The sequence below is a fragment of the Lissotriton vulgaris genome, chromosome 6, assembly GCF_964263255.1.
Source record: "Lissotriton vulgaris chromosome 6, aLisVul1.2, whole genome shotgun sequence".
Classification (NCBI taxonomy): Eukaryota; Metazoa; Chordata; class Amphibia; order Caudata; family Salamandridae; genus Lissotriton; species Lissotriton vulgaris.
Genome location: NC_141694.1, coordinates 330,667,316 through 330,691,596, shown reverse-complemented (window position 1 = coordinate 330,691,596; position 24,281 = coordinate 330,667,316). Strand labels below are relative to the sequence as shown.

At 46.1% G+C, this 24,281-nt stretch overlaps 1 protein-coding gene across 2 annotated transcripts in view; it reads left to right on the top strand.

The window, feature by feature from the left end:
* Positions 1-24,281, top strand: part of ASAP2 (ArfGAP with SH3 domain, ankyrin repeat and PH domain 2) — a 1,186,778-nt gene that overhangs the window by 331,838 nt on the left and 830,659 nt on the right. For both annotated transcript variants that reach the window (XM_086926365.1, XM_086926364.1), the window contains exon 7: positions 2,161-2,246. In XM_086926365.1, coding sequence (XP_086782491.1) covers positions 2,161-2,246 — 86 coding nt within the window. The remainder of the gene's footprint in view (positions 1-2,160; positions 2,247-24,281) is intronic.

Sequence of the window (24,281 nt, the reverse complement as noted above, 5' to 3'; positions counted from 1 at the left end):
TTCTAGTGACTACTAGATTTCGATTCTGCCCTCAATCGGAAAAGAAATGCCTGCAGTCGTGCGCTCCTCTCGGTAACGTGCCCCACGCTTTTTGAAAATATTCAGTGGCTAAAACAGGCTTCGAAATAACCAATCCTCTTTTTTTACCTTTTACCTAAAACTGGAAACTGTTGAATTATAGTGTAAATAAATCTTTAACCATCCACATATCGAAGTTATTTATCGAAGAAGTGATGAAAGGTAATCATTTTGCAAGATTATACGTATAGAACCGGATTTACAGTATTCATCTACATAAATCACATTTATCCGAAAGCACAGCTTGCAGTCTGAAGACCGTGACAGAAGGTTAAAACAAAACAAATCAGCAGGTATCCATTTTTCAAAAAAAGAGCTCCGCTGTCTTTGAAATGTAAAAGAATGCTTGTGTGTCTTTGGTTCATTCATGTAATGCATGAATTAAAGAGTGAAAAATGTGCTCCTGGAGTGAACATCAAAGTGAGTGTTCTTTTTCCTAGGAGACAAAAGATTGAAAAAAATTAAAATGTATTTACCCATGTTCTGGTTCACCTCTTCTGGTCCTCGTGTGCCTTCAGTCCATTGACGCTGGTCTGCAGCAATTCTCCAAACCAATTCAAAGGCTGCTCTCATGCTGCTGATACTGTTAAGCAGCATGAGAGCAGCGCCAGGATTGGCTGGAGCGAGCTGCCTTGACGCTCCGTCAGGCACTTGTGGCCTATGCAAGTTCTCAACCCAGCTATCTAATACAGCTGGGTGGAGAGGTTTAAAAGGTGCATGTCAGGCTGGCGGTCTCAAAACAATCTGCCAAAGTGACATGCGCACTCTTAAGTAGTAGAGTGAGCACCACTCCTCTGAAGCCAGTCAGCAGCAGTAGCCCAACCCCCCAAACATGGCTGGGCTGGGGAAAGGGAAAAATAAAATGGTAATAAATTCATTGTGTTACCATTTAATTTTTCACCTTTGTGGCAGCATGGAGTGAGGGCAGGAGGTTGCTCTTCTGCCCTAATAGAGGGACTGCCGCTGGGTTTTTGTTCACATTATCCAATAGTCAAAGCGGCCTGTGTCCAGGGCCATTCTTATTGACAGGGATAGACCCTTCTTTCTTAATATTGTAATCAGTTTCCTTGTATTTTATGATTTGTACTAGATTTTGGAGTGACAACCAATCTGGTTGAATGGGCCTTTTATTTTAAAAAATATTATATTTGTTTTTTATTATTGTCCTACTTGCTTACCATTGAACCATTCCCAATGTCTTCATGTCATATCAGCTTATCTGTTTTTGAGAAACAAATGTTCCAAATGCTGTATTGGTAATATGGCATTGTGTGGCGGTGCTAAAGGAAACTAAAAGTCAAGAATTTTCTGTGGTCTAGATGATTCGATTGTTTGCAGAAATTTTTGGGAAATTTAATCCACATACCTGAAGACTGGTACCCGAAAGGTTGCCTCCTGAAAGCAAATTGATGACGGAAACTATTTTTAGAGAGGAGTTGGAGAGTAGTTTCATTTTTCATGGGCAGGGGCAGATTTTGTCTTTGTTAAATTGTGGGCATCTCTGAAGATAGCATTGTTTTAATGAGTAGCACTTTCTCTTTGACTTGTGCCTGTAGGGATGCTTAAGCAAATTTTAGGTTTCTTTTGGTCAGAGTTACACGTGTCTCCCCTCTTGGTTTGGGTAATTTCCTGGGCTGCTGTGTTTTTATATATTTTGATAAGGGGCAAGCACTTTCTTTGGTAGTTCTACTAGTAATATTGTGCAGTTAACCTAAGTCGTTTGTTTTTTCCCCACATAAGTGAGCTATAGGAAGATCTCACTTACCCTAGCTGCACATTTTTTCTGATAACAAAAGATAAACATAAGAGTGGGTATAATTCTTATTTTGGTTAGTTAAAGGGGCATTTCACTCTTTAGATGACATTGTTTATGAATTTAAATAATTTCATGGATATGACTAGCGATATGAGCACGCCTCCATTGTCTACCCTTTTATCTTGTTCACCCAAGCAACCGGATGCTTTGTTTCTTTAAATTCATTATGCTTTACTAGGCATTATTCAGTATATATTTTGCTTCTTCCTGTATAAGATTTACATTTATTGGTTAGCCCTTACTAATGTGAATTGATGTTTTAACAGTATCTTCTGAAGGTTAATGAGATCAAGATTAAGAAGGGAGTCGACTTACTTCAGAATCTCATAAAATACTTCCATGCACAATGCAAGTAAGTTCTAATACCATTATCACATGACTTATTGTATATTTAAAGGTATTAATATTTATAGGAATGTCAACTGTTGTTTAAATGCTTTCTCATAATTTATCAGAGGAAAAAAATGTGAAATATTATTACTGCCGGAAGGTGAATTTTGAAGATTTACCTTTTCAACATGGGGAATGCTGAGTTAAAACAAGCATACGGTAAGTTTATCTTCTAAAAATGAAAATATTTTCTTCAAATGAACAATAGGTGGTTGGGGGCAACACACAAATTAGATAGTAAAAGAGAGCAACCTGTAACATGTGTTTGACTCCTTCCCACTCCCAAATTCTTTGAACGACTCTTGTGCGTTTTTGTAACTCTTTCATAGCAGTTTTCAAAAGTGCAAGCTAAGTGATGCACAACACTTTCTTCCACTGCAACCCTGGCTGCCATCTCAATCAATCCATATACAAGGTGTTTCGGGTAGTACCCATAAGATACCAATAGATGAAAAGGGGTAAAATGATAAAAATCTCTCTTCCCATGGATCTTCATCAAAGTCATTGGCACTGAATAGTCCTGCCTATCTGCGAGGATTTCAGAACACTTCCTAAAAACAGAAATCTATACATTTGTATCATATTCACCCATAAATAACTCTCTGTTGCTTATGAAAGGCTAAAAAGACAACATTTTATTTTCAAATAAAAAAAAAGTAAAAAAGACCAATTATTTTCTATGTCTCCATAAACAATAAGTGACCATAAGAAATCTATCACAAACCTTTTTGAAAAAGAAAAAACAATGAAGGACAGAATTAGCCTAGCGGCATCAAGGAAAAACTCAACTAATAAACTTGACACTGTGCCTTTAAGAACCTCAAAGTACACCCAGTTTCCCATCAAGCCTTACAGTTGACAGTTAATTGTTTTGGCTCTTGGAAACAGGATCCTGGGCACTAAGCTTTGAGCTACCTTTTTTTAACAAACAATATAGGAAATCTTTCCCAAGCCTTTGTTTTAAGGCTTTTACTCAGCATCCTTTTAGGATGAGAGTAGTCTTCTACCTTTTTTATGACAGAGGAGAGTTCTTTTTCTGTCAGAATGTCTTCACTTTTCGTGAAGTAGCCTTCCTGTGGCAAGAAGATGGCACAAACAGATCCACCAAGGGTCTGTGTTCATTGCCTTCCTGAGCATCATCATCATGACTCATGCAGACACTGTCAAAAAGTCTCAAGAAAAACATTAAGAGAAAAACTTCAGGCTGCATTGACTGCAGAGAAAGCTGTTGAATCTACCAGAAGCCATGGGGAAGGTCAGTCTTTAACTAGAGTGCTTTCCTTCTGCTCCATGGACTCCCCAAGCTGCTGGTCCAAGGAGAAAGATAATCACAGGAAGGGGTGTCGGTACTGTTCAACATCGAATAGTGTGAGATTGAAAACAGGCAATCTGACCATTTGCTCTCCATCGAGAGGTACTCCGCTGAAGCAGTCGACGTCAAAGCGCCATTCAACATCAACAAAGCACTGCCGGTCAACATCAAGGCAATTGTCAGTGTTGAATACACCTGTGTCAACTAGACCGCCTCAGTCGACGTCAAGACTTCCTCCAACGACTTTGAAGACTCCACCACCACCGTCACAACAGACTTAGACGACGTCAAGGCAAATTATATGTCATCAAGATCTACATCTCCCTACAGTTACTACCAAGTTGGTTGTAAAGCTCACATAAGGGGAGCAGGTACTCCAGGTTCTGATTACTTTCAAACCTATTTGCCTTTTATAAATACACCTCAAATAGTTTGTTCATCTCACTTTCTCCTGGTCCAGTAACCTCTCTGGGGTCGTTGGCAGAACCAGCTTCTCCTTCTCTTCCAAGATGAACCCCTTCTTCAAGGAGAACACAATCCCCTATAAGTCATCATACTCGCTCTAGATCTAGGAGTTCATCTAAAAAAGTGTCTAGAACAAGAATGTCTTCTCACTCAAGAAGATCAGACATAAGATCTGCAAGGTCTCACTCTCGTATTTGGATACATACACCTTCCTGGACAACAACCTCATGATCTTCTGTAAGGAATTACTCTCCAATCTTAAGTGACACTCCTCCAGCAGGTGACCCCTCCACATTTAATGATGTACTAGTTAGAAGTGCTGCAAAGTTGAATATCACAATGCCCACCACCACCTCGACATCTGTCATTTTTGTGACTCTAAATTTAAAGTCCACTTCAAGACCTTTACTACCATTGGTCCAAAGTCTTCTGGAGCCTGCTATGCAGCTGTTCGTGACACTGCATCTATAAGGCCTGTTCTTTCTAGACTTCTGAAGAAGTACAAACTGCTGTGTCAGGATCCTCTTTTCTAAGACAAGGTCCTACTCCGGACTATGGAAACAGAAGTTTTTAGTCTACCCTTACCTGGATGACTTGCTATTAAATATTCCACCCTCAAAAACTACTGTAACATTTCAAAATGTCTCGACACATTTTCAAGTGTAGGTCTTCAAGACAATATAAAGAAATCATTGACCTACATGGTTACAGTGAGCAGATTAAATTGGCAAGTCATTCCTGTTTCAGATTCATAATCCGATTTGTCAATAGGCGTGGCCAAGCTGGCAACCAAGATGGCTGCACGGCATTGAAGCACTTTGAGCATCGCACGAAATATTCACTACATTGGGCATCGCATTGCCTGTACAGTGACACAGAACTCTGCTTGGACTGCTGCTTGCTGGTCGGGTCAGAGCTGGATGGCCACGATCAGATGCTGCCATGTCCTCCTTCTCACTGAGAGACTTGCTTGCTGGGGCCTGACGCAGCCTTCGGAGGCCCGGCAGGGAATTCTGGGAGGACCACTGCACCTGCTGTTACCAGACTGATCTGTGGTTCTTTCTCTTGTTGCCTCATTTGCTTTATGCAGCAGTGGTTGCCCACTTTTCTCCGTGCTGCAGATTTTCAGACCTAAGCTCATCCTTTCCTCCTACCGTCCTGACTCCATCAGAAGCGGTCGCTCCCCACGCCTCCTGGTCTATCCTGGTATCGTTATTGTCTGCCTCGCATTACTCGTTATTGTCTGTCTCTCCTGGTATCGTTATTGTCTGCCTCGCATTACTTTGGTGCCTTAATTAGAAATTGTGCCTGCTTGTGTTCTCCTCTGTGCATTGCTCGCATTGGGGTATCTCTGCCTCCCTGTACATCGCATTGCCTTAAAGTGTGTCTGGGCCAATTTCGTTTAGTAGCGCTCGCATTATATGACTTTATTTATTTAAATAATATATAGTGCCTGATTGTACCACTGCCTACAGCGTAATTGATTTCTGTGCCCCAACCTGTTCCGGTTTCGCTTTTGCTGCCATTTTGTAGTTGTTGTGCCTCGGAGCCCGTCCTCTCCACCCTGCTCCCGCCTCCCAGCTGCTTCTCCCTCGCCCCCGCCCCTCCACCATCCACATATGACAGATGCTTTTGCGTGCAGCGTTCACGCGCAGCGGTCGCGACCCATGCGCGCCGAAGGTGTGCCAAAGGTAAACCCGTCTACGCCCGTCCGCGCCTGGACCGCGCCCAGGGCCAGACCCCTTGGCCCTTGTAAATCCCACTCCTCCCGCTTAACATATGATGCCGCTTCCCTCTCAGCACTCAACCCCGGCCGCATCCAAGACTGCTACCTAGCCGCCCCAGGACAAACCCATGGACCCTTCACCTGCCACTCCTGCAAGTTCAATGGCATCAGGACCCACACCAAATCCACAGACTCCAAACAGAGCTCCGACACTAACCACCTAAAGTGCATCCTACTCAACACCCGCTCGGTCCACAGACACGCCATTGAACTCTGGAACCTACTCGACACCACTTCGCCGGACGTCGTCTTTCTTACAGAAACCTGGATGAACGCCTCATCAGCTCCCGACATCGCCTTAGCCATCCCAGACGGCTACAAGATCATCCGAAAGGACCGCACCATTCAAACAGGAGGAGGCATCGCCATCGTCCATAAGAACTCCATCCGCATCACGACCAGCTCAGACGATATCCTCGCAGCCGCCGAACACCTTCATTTCCAGATCCACACCGACCCCAAAACCACACTCAGAGGCACCCTCATCTACAGACCACCAGGACCCCGCACACAATTCAGCGAAGACATCACTGACTTCATCAGCCCACACGCCCTCCCCTCCGAGGACTACATTCTACTGGGAGACCTCAACTTCCACCTGGATAAGAAAAACGACAGCAACACCACCACCCTTCTGGACAACCTGACCAATCTCGGACTCAAACAACTTGTTGATACCCCCACCCACTATGCCGGACACACGCTCGACCTAATCTTCACCTCTAGCAAGCACATCTCCTTCAACCACACCACAACTCTCCACTGGACGGACCACAGCTGCGTTCACTTCAACTACAAAAAGACCACGACCCACAACCAATCCCCTGAAGAAACTGGAACAAAATTACCACCGACCAGCTCTTCACTTCGCTTCACCAAAACCCTCCTGCAAAATCGTCGGACCCAAACCAAGCAGCCACCAACCTCACACAATGGATCACCCACAGCGCCGACAAACTTGCACCCTTGGAAAACCACCAAATCAAGCAAAGCAGCAATAAAGCCCCCTGGTTCAACAATTACATTAAGACATCTAAGAAGTTATGTCGTACCCTGGAGAAAACACCCAACCACTGACAACCTGACCACCTTCAAGACCGCCATCCGCAAACACCACCAACTGATCCGATCCACCAAGAAATCAGCATTCAAGGATCGACTTGACAACAACGCACACAACAGCAAAGAACTATTCAACATCGTCAAAGAATTTACCAACCCCACCGCCGGCGCCAACGACATCACTCCATCCTAAGACCTTTGCGACTCCCTAGCGTCTTTCTTCCACAACAAAATCGCCGACATACATAACAGCTTTGAAAACCAATCCGGAGACCAGCCCACTCCACCCACCTCTGAACCAGAACCCCCCTCTAACAACCTTTGCGCTTGGAACCCAATCACCACTGATGACACCATCTGCCTGATGAACTCCATCCACTCAGGACCACCAACCGACCCATGTCCCCACCACATTTTCAACAAAGCAGACTCCATCATTGCACCCCATCTCCGAGACGTTATCAACTGCTCCCTCAACTCCGCTACCTTCCCGGAAAGCTGGAAACATGCCGAACTCAGCGCCCTTCTGAAGAAACCCACAGCAGACCCCACTGAACTTAAGAACTACCGCCCCATCTCGCTCCTCCCATTCCCTGCCAAAGTTATTGAGAAAGCCGTCAACAATCAGCTCGCCGCCTTCCTCGAATCCAACAAATCCCTCGACCCCTCACAGTCCGGCTTCTGAGCCAAACACAGCACCGAAACCACCATCATCGCAGCAACAGACGACATTCGAACACTGCTGGACAACGGAGAGACGGTTGCCCTCATCCTACTTGACCTCTCTGCTGCATTCGACACAGTCTGTCATAGCACCCTCATACAACGCCTCCGCAACGTCGGAGTACAAGGAAAGGCATTGGACTGGATCATCTCATTCCTCGCCGGAAGAACCCAAAGAGTCCGCCTCCCCCTTTCAGATCGGAGCCCACTGAAGTCATCTGCGGCGTACCACAAGGATCTTCACTCAGTCCCACCCTCTTCAACGTATACATGAGGCCCCTTGCATCCATCGCGCGCCAACACAACCTCAACATCATCTCCTACGCAGACGTCACCCAGCTGATCCTCTCCCTCACCAAAGACCCAAACACCGCCAAAACCAACTTACACGAAGGAATGAAAGATGTAGCCGAGTGGATGAAGAACAGCCGTTTAAAACTGAACTCGGATAAAACTGAAGTCCTAATCTTAGGCTCTTCCCCCTCTGCTTGGGACGACTCATGGTGGCCACCAGCCCTGGGAACAGCACCCATACCAACGGACCACGCACGCAACCTGGGCTTCATCCTGGACTCCTCCCTCTCGATGACCAGACAAGTCAACGCCGTCTCATCATCATGCTTCAACACCCTACCCATGCTCAAAAAAATATTCCGTTGGATCCCCACCGAAACAAGAAAAACGGTCACCCACCCACTGGTCACAAGCCGACTGGACTACGGAAACACCCTTTATGCCGGAACCACAGCCAAACTACAGAAAAAACTCCAACGCATCCAAAACGCCTCAGCAAGACTCCTACTAGACATCCCCCGCCAAGCTCACATTTCCGGTCACCTGAAAGACCTCCACTGGCTCCCCGTCAACAAGAGGATAACGTTCCGACTCCTCACCCACGCACACAAAGCCCTCTACGACCTAGGACCCGAATGCCTCAACACGCGCCTGTCCTTCTACACCCCCACCCGCCAACTACGATCGTCCAATCAAGCCCTCGCCGTAATTCTACGCATCCATAGATCCACCATGGGGGGAAGATCCTTCTCCTACTTAGCGGCCAAAACCTGGAATTCTCTCCCCACCCACCTCCACCTTACACAGAACCACTTCTCCTTAAGAAAGCAACTTAAAACTTGGATATTCAATAAGTAATGTACCCCCCTCCCCACAAGCGCCTTGAGACCCTCTGGGTGAGTAGTGCGCTATACAAATTTCTGAACTTGAACTTGAACTCCTGCCTCCTTTCATGCCCGAAAGGCTGGTGACTGAATTTTGCCTTCACCACGTGTGCGAGCTGTGGTGCCAGATTGTGAGCTCCTGGAGCTGGGGTGCTTGTCATTTATTCCACATCTGAGGTTCACATTCTTACCCTTGCAGATTTTGGCTGGCTTGATGCATTTGGCCATTTTGTTCAGCCTTTGTGGTTATGCTTTGTGGGTATGCTCTAATTGTGCAATTGGAGTCAAATTTGTCATCGGCTCTAGAGGTCTATTTCATGTTGTGCCTGACTTTCTAGTGTTGTTTATTATTAAATTCACCCCTACTATTTTTACTTCTGCTGCCTAGCTATTTCCACCTACTGGCTCATGCCTAATTGTTGCTCGTTGCACTGTCCATGATTACAGTTGGCTCTGGCACCATTTTCATGGCAGGAACAGCTCACATAAAACAGTGGGCCACTGTGACCATTGGCAAAAGCAGCTTACCTTTGAACCCACCAGGACCCTGCCCATGTTTTCCCTCAGAATCCACCATTACCTCATCAAACAATGGCAGCCACCCCCGTCGGTTGGCACAGCCGCTATTATGGACAATCTACGCACCAGCTTTAATTCTATTGATTCTAGATTTGACACCCAAGCACAACTCTTTGATGCCATGTCTGAGAGCCTGGATGGCCACACCGTGAGGCTCAATGGTGCGAAGCGCAGGATCTTGGAAATCGAGGATAGCAATGCAGATACAGCACAGCGTCTTGAACGTGTGGAGCATCTCCTCAAGACCACCGCAGCTATAAATGTGGACCTAGAGGCGAGGTCCAGACTAAATAATATTTGTATAGCTGGCATACCGGATTTCACCAACACGGGACGGATGGATACTTTTGTGGAACATCTATTGGCATAATTCTTTGATAGGAAGTTCTTTACTGATACTTTTATAGTCGAGAGAGTACACCAGACATTTGTACCCCAGCCAGTTCCTGGGGTGCTGCCCGAGAGATTATTGCCAGGCTCTTAACCTTTAGAGATCCTGATACCACAATACGTATGGACAGCAACAGGGGATCCCTTCAATATCGGGGATCTATGATCTCCAGACTACTCCAGACTACTCCAGTAGTGCAAGAGGCCTGTTGCAAATTTACTGACGTTAAACACACTCTCCAAAAGTTGGTACTAAAATATGGATTGCTCTGTCCAGCATGTCGACGACCTTCATCACATCTTCAACACTCCTGCACATGCTGAGAAGTTTTGTAAAAATCACTCCTCTGGTAAATCCCCTTCTGGCACAAGTCCTGGTATAACGGCTTCTGAAGAATCTGCGCCTGCTTCGCCTGGGACACACCCATAGTAGCCCATCCCAAGTGCTTTGTTGATTTTTATTTTATTTATTTATTTTTATTTAAAGTGTTTTGTTTAGCGCGAACAAGACCCTTGGGTATCGGAGCGCTTTACATTGCATGAGGTAGAATAGAGACAAGTTTAGTATAGTGCAACTATACCCAGTTAAATGATGTACGTAAGAATACAAACAACACGATCAAGCAAATTACATTGTTAACACAATTATGCAGTGCACGAGTAACATATGTGATACGACTCCTTATGTTGGAATATTTGACTTCCTGGTCCAATAAGTTTTAAATGACCTTTCCTAAGCATTCTATATTCTACTAGTTCTGTGACTAGGAATTTGTATAGTACTGTTTGAAAGGCTATCTCCCAAAGAGTTGTGGCCTATAAGTAACGGGTTAGTAAACATACATACATACAGTGACCAGAGGTAGATTCGGGAAACCCAGTGCAAATTAATTTTAGTTGATTTCTCCTTTATTAACCATCTTCTCCACTCAGTCTTGATACATGTTGTACTGCCCTCACGTATGTCAAACTCAGCCGGGGAATTTCTTTTAACTTCCCTAGAGTCAAAGTTTTGATCAGGACTATGACATGGTATTAAAGCTGAGCCATCTTGTCTGTGTGAGGAACTTGCTCATTAGAAATATTTTTGTTTCCCTCTTAAAAGTTGCTGTGTTTGTTATTTTTCTAATGTTAGGCAGAAGAGAGTTCCAGATTCTGGGTGCTGCTCCTGAGAAAGCTCTATCATAGGTTCTCTTCTTCTGGAAAAAGGGTGGTCTCAGAACCAGCTCCTTGGCACTCCTAGCTGGTCTATTGCCTCCAGATATTTCAATTTTCTGGGCAAGGTATCTTGGTGGATTGTAATTAAGCGCTTTGTGTGTGATGCATGTCATTTTTAGTTGAATTCTGCCTCGTACGGTAGCCAGTTTAATACTTTCAGGTGTGGAGGGATATGGTCGAACTTACTTGAGCCGGTGATAATTCTTGCATCTGCGTTGAGGCATGCTTTTAATGGTGCTGTGGATATTTTAGGAAGACCTGCTATAGTAGTACAACCATATTCAATCCTCAAAATGACCAATGATTGGACTGCTAGTTTGAGATCCGCTTGAGAGATGAAGGGTTTCACTTTTCTAATGTAGTTTAAATGAAAACTGGCACCTTTAGCTATTGCTTTGATGTGGGCTTTAATATCAAGGTTCTCGTCGAGTGTGATTCCTAGTGATTTAGCCGATTCAACTAAAGTAGGGGTGCAGTTAAGTGCCGTGATCATTTTAGACCATTCCTTGACCTTTGTGTGGTTCTTTGGTGGAGAAATTAGTAGGAATTCTGTTTTCTGAGTGTTTAGCTTCAGATGATTGATTGTTAACCAATGTAATGTCGTTTGTAAAGCCTCGTTCATTAGCCTGATGTCTTCTAGAGACGCGATCTTGATGTATATCTGTGTGTCGTCTGCGTACATATGAAAGGATATTTTGGACTTTCGAAGAATTTCCGTCAGCGGTTCGACATACAGGTTAAAGAATGATGGAGATAATGTAGAACCTAGATGGACTCTAATCGTATTAGGGCATGAAGGTGATAGAGCTTGGTTGACCAGGAATCTTTGCATTCTATTTTTGAGGAAGGTTTCAAACCAATACAGCACATTACCCGATATTCCCATCCTGTCCTGGAGCCTGTTCAGTAATTTTGCATGATTTACCGTGTCAAATGCAGATGACAGGTCTAGAAGGATGAGTAGACAAGATCTATTTTGGTCTAGGGCCTGTAGGGCATCATCGACTATATGTAGAATTGCTGTTTCCGTGCTGTGTCCTGTTCTGAAACCCGACTGACAGACATCCAGTAGGGAGAATTTGTCAGTGTGTTCGCTAAGTTGTTTTTGTACACATTTCTCTATTAGTTTGACAAGTACAGAAATGTTGGTTACCGGTCGAAAGGTATTCGATCAGCCGGGTCCGCTGTCGTTTTTTTGATAATGGGGTCGACTTGCCCACTTTTAAGGCATTCTGGAGGTATCCCTTGTGAGAGAGGCGTTAATAATTTTTGTCAATATTGGAATCACGATATGGCTGATTTCTTTCATGCATTTTGCTGGGAGAGGGTCGTTATAGTGGTTATTAGGTTTGATATCCAGTAGTGTTTTGGCGATGTTATTCTGGTCCAGCAACTTGAATGTATCCCAATGTGCCTTATTTTTTGCCCTATCCTACTTAATTATTGAGTTGGAAGAGTTGGTTTTGCTCGTTGTGGGTCTTTGGCTATCTAGGTTATCCGCTGCACTCCTGAGCTCACGTTCCAACATGTTGGATTTGTTGGTGAAGAATGTTGAGATTTCTTCGCAGCTTAGTTGTATTTTTGTGGTTTCATGGGCCAATTTGGCCAACTTGTCGGATTGTTGTTTTAATATTTCAAATAGTTTCCAAGGTCTATTTTTGGCGCGATCCAGTTCTGATCTAATAAATTCCTTTTTGGAATTAAGGATCTTCTTACTGTATTGTTTTCTGGTTTTTCTGAGGGATTTCAGTTCAGGAGATGAATGGTGTGGTCTCCATTTTTAGAAATTATCCAGTCCAACGTGGCTCCTTTCGCATGAGTTGGCTGTGTGCATGCTTGGGAGAGGTTTAGCTCGGCTAGGAAGTCTTTAATAGTGTTGACCTGTTTGTCATTGTTGTCGTTCCAGTGTAGATTAAAATCCCCTAGGAATATATTATTTGCGTCGGAGTTAGCATTTGCTGTGATGATCTCCATTAGTTGTTCTATGAAGGATATATTGTTACCTGGTGGGTGATAGATTGAAAGCAGGTTGCAACTTTGGTTGTTAGCCGATCTTATATTGAGACCCAGGTATTCGCAGGATTTGAGTGGTTATGATTGAATTTGGCTTACTTCTATGTCCGAACGGTGGATGCAGGCTATGCCACCCCCTGACTTTTTTTTGTCTATCCAGTCTCACAATGCTGTAGAGGGGGTGCACTAGTAGGTCCATGACTGGAGATGTTGATTCCGATAGCCATGTTTCTGTAGTAGGGGATCTCTGTGTATAGTCATAATCTAGTGAATAGTCCCGCCCATGTGTGTGGACACCGGAGCAATCAAAAATAATCTTTTAAAGGGTCGAAAAAATGCAGAACTGCACAGACACTTAAGAGAGAATTAAAGTCAGATAATGCAGCCTATAAAACCAGGCTACACTGTCCAGTACTTCAACTAGAAATTCCACCAAAAATCCAGAAACAGCAAAGCCTGTCCAGATTTCCCCTGCCTCAGCAGCAAAAAACCCTCTGGGATGGTAGAGAGGAAGACCTGGACAGACAAGCCCCATAGGCTGCCATTATGTGGCTCAGAACAGGATACTGTGCCTTTAAGAGAACTTTCCAGAACTTCACAGTATCCCAGAATGCACTGCAGGTCCCTTTTACTTTCAGTTCTTTTTTCTGGCTCCTGCAAGCAGGACCCTGGAGCATTGAGCTCTCCCTTTTCAAGGGTTTATAGGTGATTTTTCACTTTTATTTCAAGTTGAGTGCTTTCTAAAGTACTTTGGGGCTTTTCTTCTTGGTTTTTGCACCCTTTTGATGTCAAATATGCCTGCATTATTTGACAAATGTCCGGAGTGCTCCAGAAAGAAGGCCAACTCAAATTCCCCATGAGGTGTGTATCCTCTGCCTTCCCTCTTCCCATATCCCAGAGGAGTGTGTGATTTGTCAGGGCTTCTCTGGCAGAAGGACAGAAAGAAGATCAGGCTTCAGGGCCTTGAGGAAAGAAGGCTGAAGGCGCAAGGTGGGTCTGGATGGGCTTTCTCTGCCCGTGCTGAGGCCTCTGGGGGCTCCCCAGGCGCAGGAAGACCAGCAAGCGTCCCCATTCTCCGTCTGGGTCGATTGCACCGACTACGGCGTCGAGAGGGATGACTACAGTTGGCGAAAAGGAGAAGATCGTCGTCGAGGAGTAGATCGCCGTCGAGGCGCAGAAGGTCGCCGTCGAGGCGCAGAAGGTCGCCGTTGAGGCGCAGAAGGTCGCCGTCGAGTCGCAGGAGATCGCCGTCGAGGCGCAGAAGGTCACCGTCGAGGCGCAGGAGGTCACCGTCGAGGCGCAAGAGGTCGTCGTCGAGGCGCAAGAGGTCGCTGTAGAGGCGAAGGCACTCGCCGTCGAGGGAGGGACGGTCGACACCGAGGAAAAGACGCTCGACGTCGAAGGACCGACACTCGCCGTCCGGTCCCCGTTCTTCGACGCCGAAGAGACGTGGAAGGAGGTCTGACGCCTTGGGAGGTTCGCCAACGTCCCAGGCTGGAAAGGAAGGCGGATCACCGGGCTCGGTGTACTCCGAGGTGTATACCCCGTCACAGAGGCCGGTTACACCCCCGCCTCCATTGCCGAGGGGTCTCCCTCCGAGGGCCCCTACTCCTCCTCCTTTACCACCACTTCCGCAACCTGTACCTCAACCTCAGTTGCCAGAAAAGCCGCCTCCTGTACCTCCGAGGTCGGTCTTACTGCCCAGACTTCCGACCCCTCCCAAGGGGACCCCTAAGCCGAAGGCCCCGGCCAAACCAAAGTCGCCCGCTCGGGTGGAACCGGCGGATCGACCGAAGCCAAGGAAGTCACGATCACACTCCGGACGGAGAGGGAGATCGAGGAGTCAACGTAGATCCTCCACCATATCAAGACGTCGCCATAGGAGGCGGGGATCTAGGTTCCCCACGGACTCCTCCAGGTCCAGGACCAGGACCTATTCACCTACCTTGTCGGAATCCCCAGGGACAAGGGTGTCTCCGGTGGATGACATCAGCACGTTCCAGGAGGTTCTCCTGAGGGGGGCTGCAAAATTGGGAATCACGGTGACGGCTCCAACACCCATGACATCCGTGATATTTGAAACGCTTCACAAGAAGCATTTGTCTCTCCCTCTACTGCCACTAGTGCCTGGTTTGGTAGAGCCTGCGTAGGAGCTGTTCCTCACGCCAGCTGTGGTGAAGGCCGCTCCCTCCCGGCTTCTGAAGAAGTACAAGAGCCCCGGATTCAGCCCTGGCCTTTCTGCGGATAGATCCGGTGCCTGACTCTGTTATAGTGACGGCGGCCAGGAAGTTACATTCTACCTCCCTGTCCTCAAACGTGCCGCCCGATAAGGAAAGCCGATGGATTGACTCGGCTGGAAGGAAGGCTTGTGGGACTGCATCTACGGCCATGAAGGCATCCAGCGATGCGGCGTTGCTAGGGCGGTATGACCGTGCCCTGTGGGACTCCCTACAACAGTTCACAGAACTTCTGCCACGAGACAAGAGGGAGGACTTCCAAGAGATCCTCAAAGAGGGGATGCTGGTGTCAAACCAGGTCATCAGCGCGGCTGCGGATGTCTCTCTTTTGGCTGCCCATGGGTACTGTCATGGGATCAACCAGCTGCGCCATACTTGGCTCAGGCTCACATCACTCAAGCCGGAGGCCCAGCAGCGGGTGGCCAATCTGCCCTTTTCCGGGGAAACCCTTTTCGGAAAGCATGCCGATGATGAGATGGCCCGCATGAAGGCGAAGGCAGAGACCCTGACGGCTGTGAGCTTGGAGAAGCCCAAAGAAAAGAAGGCCTACCACCCGTTCCAGAGACGGCTCGGTGCACAGGGAAGAGGACGATGTCAGTCTTCGGGACAGCAGCAGCAACAACAGCAGCAGTTCTGGAGACCCTTCCAGAAGTGCCAGAAGGGTAGAGGGGGACAGGAGTCCTCTACAGGGAACAAGGGCCTGGTCTGGTCTCGACCCTGAGCGGTTATTTCCCCTACATCCGTTACCCGCTCCGGTGGGGGAATCGTTCAATTTTTTCTGGCAGAGTGGAGAAAAATTACTCAGGACAAGTGGGTGCTGAATATTGTTTTCAATGGATACAGTTTTCGGTTCACCAGCCCGCCTCCATCAATTCCTCCGGTCAGCTCGCGGTTTCAACTGCTCGAGCTCCAGGCGGAGGCCGATATCCTGTTAAGGAAACGGGCGATAGAAGACGTACCTCTGTCTCAAAGAGGAAGAGGTCTGTACTCCCGGTTCTTCCTGGTTCGCAAGAAGGACAAGAACAAGTTCAGGCCGAGTCTGGACTTGCGACAGGCAAACAAGTGGATTCGCAGAGAAAAGTTTAGCATTCTGTTGTTGCATCAGATTTACCCTCGGTTTCAACATGGAGACTGGCTATATGCAATAGACCTACAGGATGCATACTTCCATGTGCCCATTGCACACAAACACAGGAAGTTCCTGTGATTTCAAATCATTACCAACTATTATCAATACACAGTACTGCCATTCGGGCTGAAGTCTGCGCCCAGAACATTCTCGAAGTGCATGGCAGTGGTAGAAGCACACCTAAGGAAGAACAAGGTGTTTGTCTACCCGTACCTGGACGATTGGTTGATCAAGGCCTCCTCCTCCTTCTCGGAAGCTCAGGCACACTTCCAGAAGATGTGTGTTCTCTTGAACAAGCTGGGGTTGCACATCAACATGTCCAAGTCTGTCCCGACTCCGGTTCAGTGCATTCAGTACTTGGGAGCCACCATCAATACGCTTTCAGCAAGCGTGTCTCCTTCAGAGGAGCGACGGTTATCACTCCTTCGGAAGGCTCAGGCTCTTATGACCACTCCATCTACAACAGTGAGGACGGTGTCTTCTCTACTGGGATCGATGGCCTCTTGTATCTTCCTAACGCCACACGCACGGCTGCACATGAGACCGTTGCAGGAGTGCTTGGAGGATCAGTGGGATCAGAAGAGAGGGTCTTGGGACGACAAGATACAACTGTCTCTGCATGCTCTTCAGTCTCTGAAGTGGTGGTGTTCAGCGAGGAATCTCCTCGGAGGGGTTCCCTTCCACAAGGACATTCCCACTCAGACTATCGTGACGGATGCTTCTCCCCACGGTTGGGGGGCGCACTCCGGAGACTTACAAATTCAAGGAACGTGGTCCCCGATGGAGTCCACGTATTACATCAATTTCCTGGAACTCATAACTGTTCACTTGGCACTGAAGGCCTTTCATGCGTCCTTTCAGACCAACTCTCTGTTTGTACAGATGGACAATACGACCACGATGTATTACCTCAACAAGCAGGGGGGCTCGAGATCACGCACTCTGTCGCAGGAGGCGCAGGCGATCTGGCACTGGCTTCTGGCCAGAGGACTGACGATAACGGCTACCCATCTGCCAGGTGTGCAGAATGTTCAGGCGGACGCACTGAGCAGACTGATTCAGGAAAACCACGAATGGGTCATAAACGACGAAGTACTAGGAGAAGTCTTCGCAAGGTGGGGGACTCCAGACGTAGATCTGTCCGCCACCGCCGAAAACAGCAAATGCTGAGACTTCTCCTCCAGGTACTACCAGCAGGGGACGCTGGGGAATGCGCTATGGATCAACTGGTCGAACAGCTTTCTGTACGCTTTTCCACCCATTCCCCTGATTCCGGCAGTGCTCATCAAGCTGTCCCAGTCCAGGGCGCGGATGATCCTGATTGCCCCGGATGGCCCAGGCAGTGGTGGTTCACGGACCTGCTTCACCGGTCTCTCCTTCCGCACATACGACTGCGGTGCAGGCCGGACCTTCTCACAAAGTTCGGGGGGCAGATGTGGCACCCCAACCTCTCGTCTTTGAGTTTGGCGGCATGGCTCCTGAGATAGTTCAATATGGCCATTTAAATCTACCTGAAGATTGCATGGACATACTGAAGGAGGCTAAGCGACCTTCCACTCGGACTTCCTATGCTTACAAGTGGAAGAGGTTCTGTATCTGGTGCAAGTCCAAGAACTATGACCCGACGACGTGCAAGGAAGACGTCATCCTTCCTTAGCTTCTACATTTGGCGCAGTCTTGCATTAATGTTCATTCCATTAAGGTCCATCTTGCTGCATTGACTGCCTACAGGAAATGCCATTCACAGACTTCCTTCTTCCAGATCCCTGTGATCAAAGATTTTTTGGAAGGCTTGAAGAAAGTATTCCCTCCTGTCCGGCTTCCTTCGCCTTCATGGGAATTGAATGTGGTGCTGTCCAGATTGATGAAGGAACCTTTTGAACCTATTCATAAGGCTTTGTTGCAGCACCTGTCCTGGAAGGCGGTGTTCTTCGTGGCCATTACATCGGCCCGCTGGGTGAGTGAATTTCAGGCATTGTGTTGCCAAGAACCTTATACTGTATTTCATGCTGCTAAGGTTGTTATGCGTACTCACCCTAAATTTCTTCCCAAAGTTATTTCTGATTTTCATGTCAACCAGACCATAACTTTTCCTACGTTTTTTCAAAATCCTTCATCTCCAGCTTAAAGGTCTTTACATTCCCTGGATGTTAGGGTGTTGAAATTTTATCTGGATAAGACCAAAGATATTCGTAGGCCAGACCAATTATTTATCAATTATGGATCAGTCAGGACCGGTCTTGCTACCTCTAAGCAGTCCATCTCTAGGTGGATTGTTTCCTGCATACAACTGTGTTGCCAAAAGGCTAATAAGACCATAGGGGGTAAACCTAAGGCTCATTCCACCAGAGGCAAAGCTGCCACGACAGCTTTGCTCTGTAATGTTCCTATTGCAGAAATCTGCAAGACGGCCACTTGTAAGTCGGTTCCTACCTTTGCTAGACATTACTGTCTGGACACTGATGCCAGGGCAGACGCTCAGGTTGGGCAGGCTTCGCTGCAAAATTTGTTCGCACAATAGTGGTGTTATTTCTTGTTTCTCCACCGCCGCTTGGTGTGGGGATGGGCTTGCCATTCTATTCACTAGATTATGACTATACACAGAGATCCCCTACTACAGAAGGAGTAGTTTCTGTCCTGTAACTCCAGTTCTGTAGTAGGGGTATCTCTGTTATAGTCATAAGCGCCCGCCCTCCTCCCCGGTGGAGAGCTATTCATGTAAGGGATGCTACAGGTCTGGCGTGTTACGCCTTCAAAAAGAACTGAAAGTAAAAGGGACCTGCAGTGCATTCTGGGATACTGTGAAGCTCTGGAAAGTTTTCTTAAAGGCACAGTATCCTGTTCTGAGCCACATAATGGCAGCCTATGGGGCTTGTCTGTCCAGGTCTTCCTCTCTATCATTCCAGAGGGATTTTTGCTGCTGAGGCAGGGGAAATCTGGACAAGCTTTGCTGTTTGTGGATTTTGGGTGGAATTTCTAGTTGAAGTACTGGACAGTGTAGCCTGGTTTTATAGGCTGCATTATCTGTCTTTAATTCTCTCTTAAGTGTCTGTGCAGTTCTGCATTTTTTCGACAATTTAAAAGATTATTTTTGATTGCTCTGGGGTCCACGCACATGGGCGGGACTGTTCACTGGATTATGACTATAACAGAGATACCCCTACTACAGAACTGGAGTTACAGGACAGAAACTACTCCTTCTGTGAGGATTGTCATATCAATTTCCTGGTTAATGATGAGGACAGCTATGTCTGATGCATGTTTAGCTGCAGATCTACAATTGATCAGAAGGCATTTGATTTGATTTGATTTGATTTGATTTGGACTTATAGAGCGCATGGCTGCCCTGGAGCGTCCCAGCGCTGATCCTAATCTGAACCTGATGAACTCAAGCGAAAGGCAGATTTAGGGGATGGTAGGGAAGAGAAAGGTTTTGAGTGCTCTTCTAAATTTCAGGAGACCCGGTTCCATTCGGAGTTCTCTAGGAAGGGCATTCCATTTGTTTGACACATTCAGTGAGAACCGGCGGCCTCCAGTTCGTGCCTTCCTTACTCTAGGAACATTTCAGTGTTTTCCCAGCATTGTTTGAGTTCAGATTTTGCGGTTCGGTGATTATCTGGACTTGTTGTAAGTTATTAGGGTTGGGTTTCCTTTCATTCTGTCTTGATGTTCTATTGGAATTGATCTGGACTGTTCTGATTTCCTCCCCTCTCCTACGTTCCGTCGCCTCATACTTCTGGAGTAGGGATAGGGTTTCTTCTTCTGGTAAGTCTTTATGTTTCCTGTCCGGTCGATTATTCCTGTTTGATAATGGCATTGCAGTCTCCTTATTCTTTCTTTGAGGGTTGTATATTAGATCTATGATGTGCTCAACTTTCTTGTGGGTGCCTTCTATAGCTTCATGTAACTTTTCCATCGCTTGCATAGAGCTTATCATGTCTAGTGCCAAGTTGTCCATTTTTGTTTGAAGCTCTTTGAATTCTCTCAGGGTCTGGGGTGGTGTTTTGGGTGTGTTCCCCCATTTTTTTTTAGATTCACATTTTGTTTTCCTGTTTTTTTGTTCTATTCTCTTCATCGGGTTCCTTTTCTTTTTGATGTTCGTTCGATTGACAGATCCACTTTTATTAGCATTGTTGGATGCTCTTTACAAGCTTTGTGCCCTTAATATTATGTTTGGTTGAGATACATTTCTTGTCGTTCTAGACGTCCTTTGAGCTGGAGTAGAATTGGGTATAATTGGGGTGGCGTCTTCTATATCTGGTATTTCTCGGTTTTCAGCGAGTAACCTCATCGTCGGAGATGCTCCTTGATTGAGGCGGGGTGATGATTCTTCTTTCTGAGTTTCTATGTCGTTATCCGTACAATGTGTAGATATTTCTATTCTGTTTGTGTCATATTCGAGCGACTTGCTTTCTATTCCGCTTGTGACTGTTACTTGCGTTGACCGTTGTGGTTCCTGCGGCTCTCTAATTATTATGTTTTCTGTGGTAGTAGTGACCCCATTGTTTGGAGTGACTTCTTGTTGACTCAGGTCTTGCGTTCTCTGCATACCATTTTAACGTTTGGAATACGTTGTCAAATTTTTCTAGTTCAAATTTGGTAGCTTGTATCAGCACTGTTCCAGTCTTATACATGGTTATGCAGAGGTCTGCACTGCATCATGGTGATGCCTTGGTCATAATTTTTGTGCCATGAGGTATATTGGTTATAGATTTTATGATGTGCATATTAGTAATGGCGCATTGCCATTTAGCCGTTCTTCTTGGAAAAAATATCAAGTCATTCACGATAGTTCCTTTAACTATGTTACACGTGGGGTCTGATATCAGCGTGTGTGGGTTTTTCCTCATTAGGTTATGTTTGAAGTTTTTTTGCTGCATTCTTAGATAGTTTTTTAGGATACTTTATGATGTGGGCGTTCATGTTTACAGGCTCCAAGTAGTTGTCCGTCATGATAGTTTAAAGGTCGGGAGAGTTGCAGAAATAGTTACTAAATACTAGCCTTGTTGAATGATCCTGTACACTCCTTGTCTGGTTATATTTTGATTTCTCTTAGAATACCTTCTGTTTATTCTATGTAGATATTCCAAGGACCGGTGATCTTCCAGTTATTTTCCTTGCTTTAAAGGGTATTTTAAGATGGCCGCCACTTTTACATGCCTTCTCTGTGATTTGATTGCCTTTCTCTCTTCCTATTGCAGAGTAGTCCTCTTTCACTTGCCTTTACCTGGGGCTACTTAGAAGACCATAGCAGTCCTCTTTCCATTGTTCTTATTTGCTGCTCCCATTTTGGAAAGGATAATCTACAGACATGTACCCTTCACATTTACCTCCTGCACTCAAGAAGGCTGTATACTAAGCCCTGGAGTGTGTGCCTATTGAGGATGCTCTGACTTCAGTGAAGGGGGGGGCTACTGTAATTGACCACAAGGCTGGATGTCCTCGGCGGCCGCCAATTTAAAGTCAGGCAAGCCAGGTTTTACCTTCTCTGTTCTTACTTCCGCTTCCAGTGAATATTTTGAGTCTATTGGTCTTCTTTTCATATTGTTGGATTATGCATTATATGGTACTGTTATGCTATTTTTTCTTATATTGCTCATTTTTCAATAATTATTGCGTTTTGGCTGGAGTGAGTGAGGGATATTGTTGTTTGTTTTTTTGCATCATGTTTTGATGAGGCCTTTCTACTGCTGTGGTATACACTAGGTTTACCTTTACGTGCTTCCTTTATACATATTATTAGCTTCCAGCAGCATGCCCTCAGTTGCTAGTAGAAACAAGTTTTTCTCATCCTCCTGCATGTTATGGAATATTAAAGATTTGACCAAAGGGAAGCAGGTCCTCGCTCATTTGCGTCACCACGGGATCAAGGTGACCTTCCTTTAGAAAAAAGCATTTTGCCCCCAGTCCAGACTGTAGATACGCAACCACATGGGGTACGCCGAGCTATTCGTCTTGCTATTGTTCCTACTCGCATAAGCTGTGCATCCTAATACATAGCAGTGTCCCCTTTCAGCTGATATGGACTGCCGCAGATTCTGTTGGTCGATACTTGTTTACGATGGGTGAGTTGGCTGGTCGAACAGTGTTACTAGTTAACGTCTATGCACCAAACACTGACTCCCTTGACTTCTTTACAGATTTATCATCACGGATCACCAAATACCAAACTGACTATATTCTATTGGGAGGCAACCAAAATTTCACCTGACACCCAGAGCTTGAATTCACTAGCTCTGCAGCAAATTCCAAACCTTGTTCTTTACAGTCCCTTACAGACCTCTGTTACACATTTTATTTGACAGATGCATGGTGGCATACATTTCTTAAATGGAGCGAGTGAACTTTCTACTCTGCTCCGCACAGCGTGTGCCTCCAAACGCGCTCTTTTGGTTACCAACTATATTTCATTTATCTTGTACACTGTCTGACCACGCTCCTGTGGTGATCACACAGGGTTGCAAACTGTCTCCGCTTTGTTCCTAATCGCCATGGACCCTCTTGTCTGACATTTCCAGGAAAGACATCTTCATAGGGGCTCAGATTCTCCCATGGGATACTGCTAGCTTCACTTTATGCAGATGTCATAATGTTGTTTGTTCGCGATCCCGCAATCAATTTGTCTCTACTTGTGCGCGAGGTGCAGCGCTTCGGTGTTTTCTCTGGATTGTGTATCAACTGGAGCAAGTCCAAGTTATTTCCACTCATGGATGCCACTATGCAGTGTGATCTTGATTTTCCCCTGCAGTGGTGCACAGACTCTGCTAGATATCTGGGCATTCATATCCATAGTGAGCACTCAAAAGTAATGCGCCACAACTATCGACATGCTTTGACAAATCTTGAGACGCAGGTTGAAAGGTAGACTAAGCTTCAGCTGGGTATGGTTGGGTGTATAGCAATTACTGAAATAATGGTGCTGCCCTGCATTCTTTATATTTTTTTTAAACATTCCCGTTGCCTTAACTAGCATCTTTTTTACCTTCCTGCTTGGGCTAATCATTCGGCTAATATGGGCCTGCTCCCATCCTCGCATCCGCTGGGAGGTTATTACACTTCCCTATGAGCACAGCAGTTTTGGAGTGCCCGACCTTCAACTCTGTTTATGTAGCTCAAGCACATTATACTTACTATTGGTATCTTCCGGATACCATTTCTCAGTTCCTGAACGAGAACAACTACCACATCTTCCTCTTGACACCATACTCCCCCCAAGGACTACTGCGCGACCCCAACACAATTCAAACGCTAGCCACTACTAGTTGGGCATGGTTTAAACTTCTGTGGTATCTCTGTGGGTTAATTCTTTATTCTCCTCACATCCCACTCATAAGCAACCCTTGGCTCCCACTCACTCTCGAGTATCTAGTGCAGTATACGCTTGGTGCGCACAACTGTGGGTCGCAGGCGGCCTGTTTCTAGAAGGTGTACTCAAGCCCAGCTCTATGATGGCTAAAGCAGATCAATCGTCGATTAAGGATAGATTTAAATTCCATCTTTTACACAATACATTACGGGCAGTGCTGCCGGTCTACCCAACTGAACCCAAAGACTTTTCACCTCTCACATTGCTGATCGCGTCCCCAGACAATAGACATCTGGTCTCTAAATTATATCATATTTCCCTACAGTTAAGGCCTGCAGGGCTGGAGAAAGCTGGGGCAGCCTGGGAGCCTGGCCTGGGTACTCCTATTTTCGATAAGCTTTGGTATTACTGCTGTATGCAGACAAAACTTGTGCCAGGTAGTCACCAGCATAAGACATTACATTATAAATATCTACACAGAGCCTTCACTACCCCCGTTGGGCGGGCGAAATTTGACCCTACCAGATCTCGCAAGTGCCTGAAATGTCGAGCGGACAATGCAGACTTCTCCCATTTGACACGGACTTGCGAGAAAATAG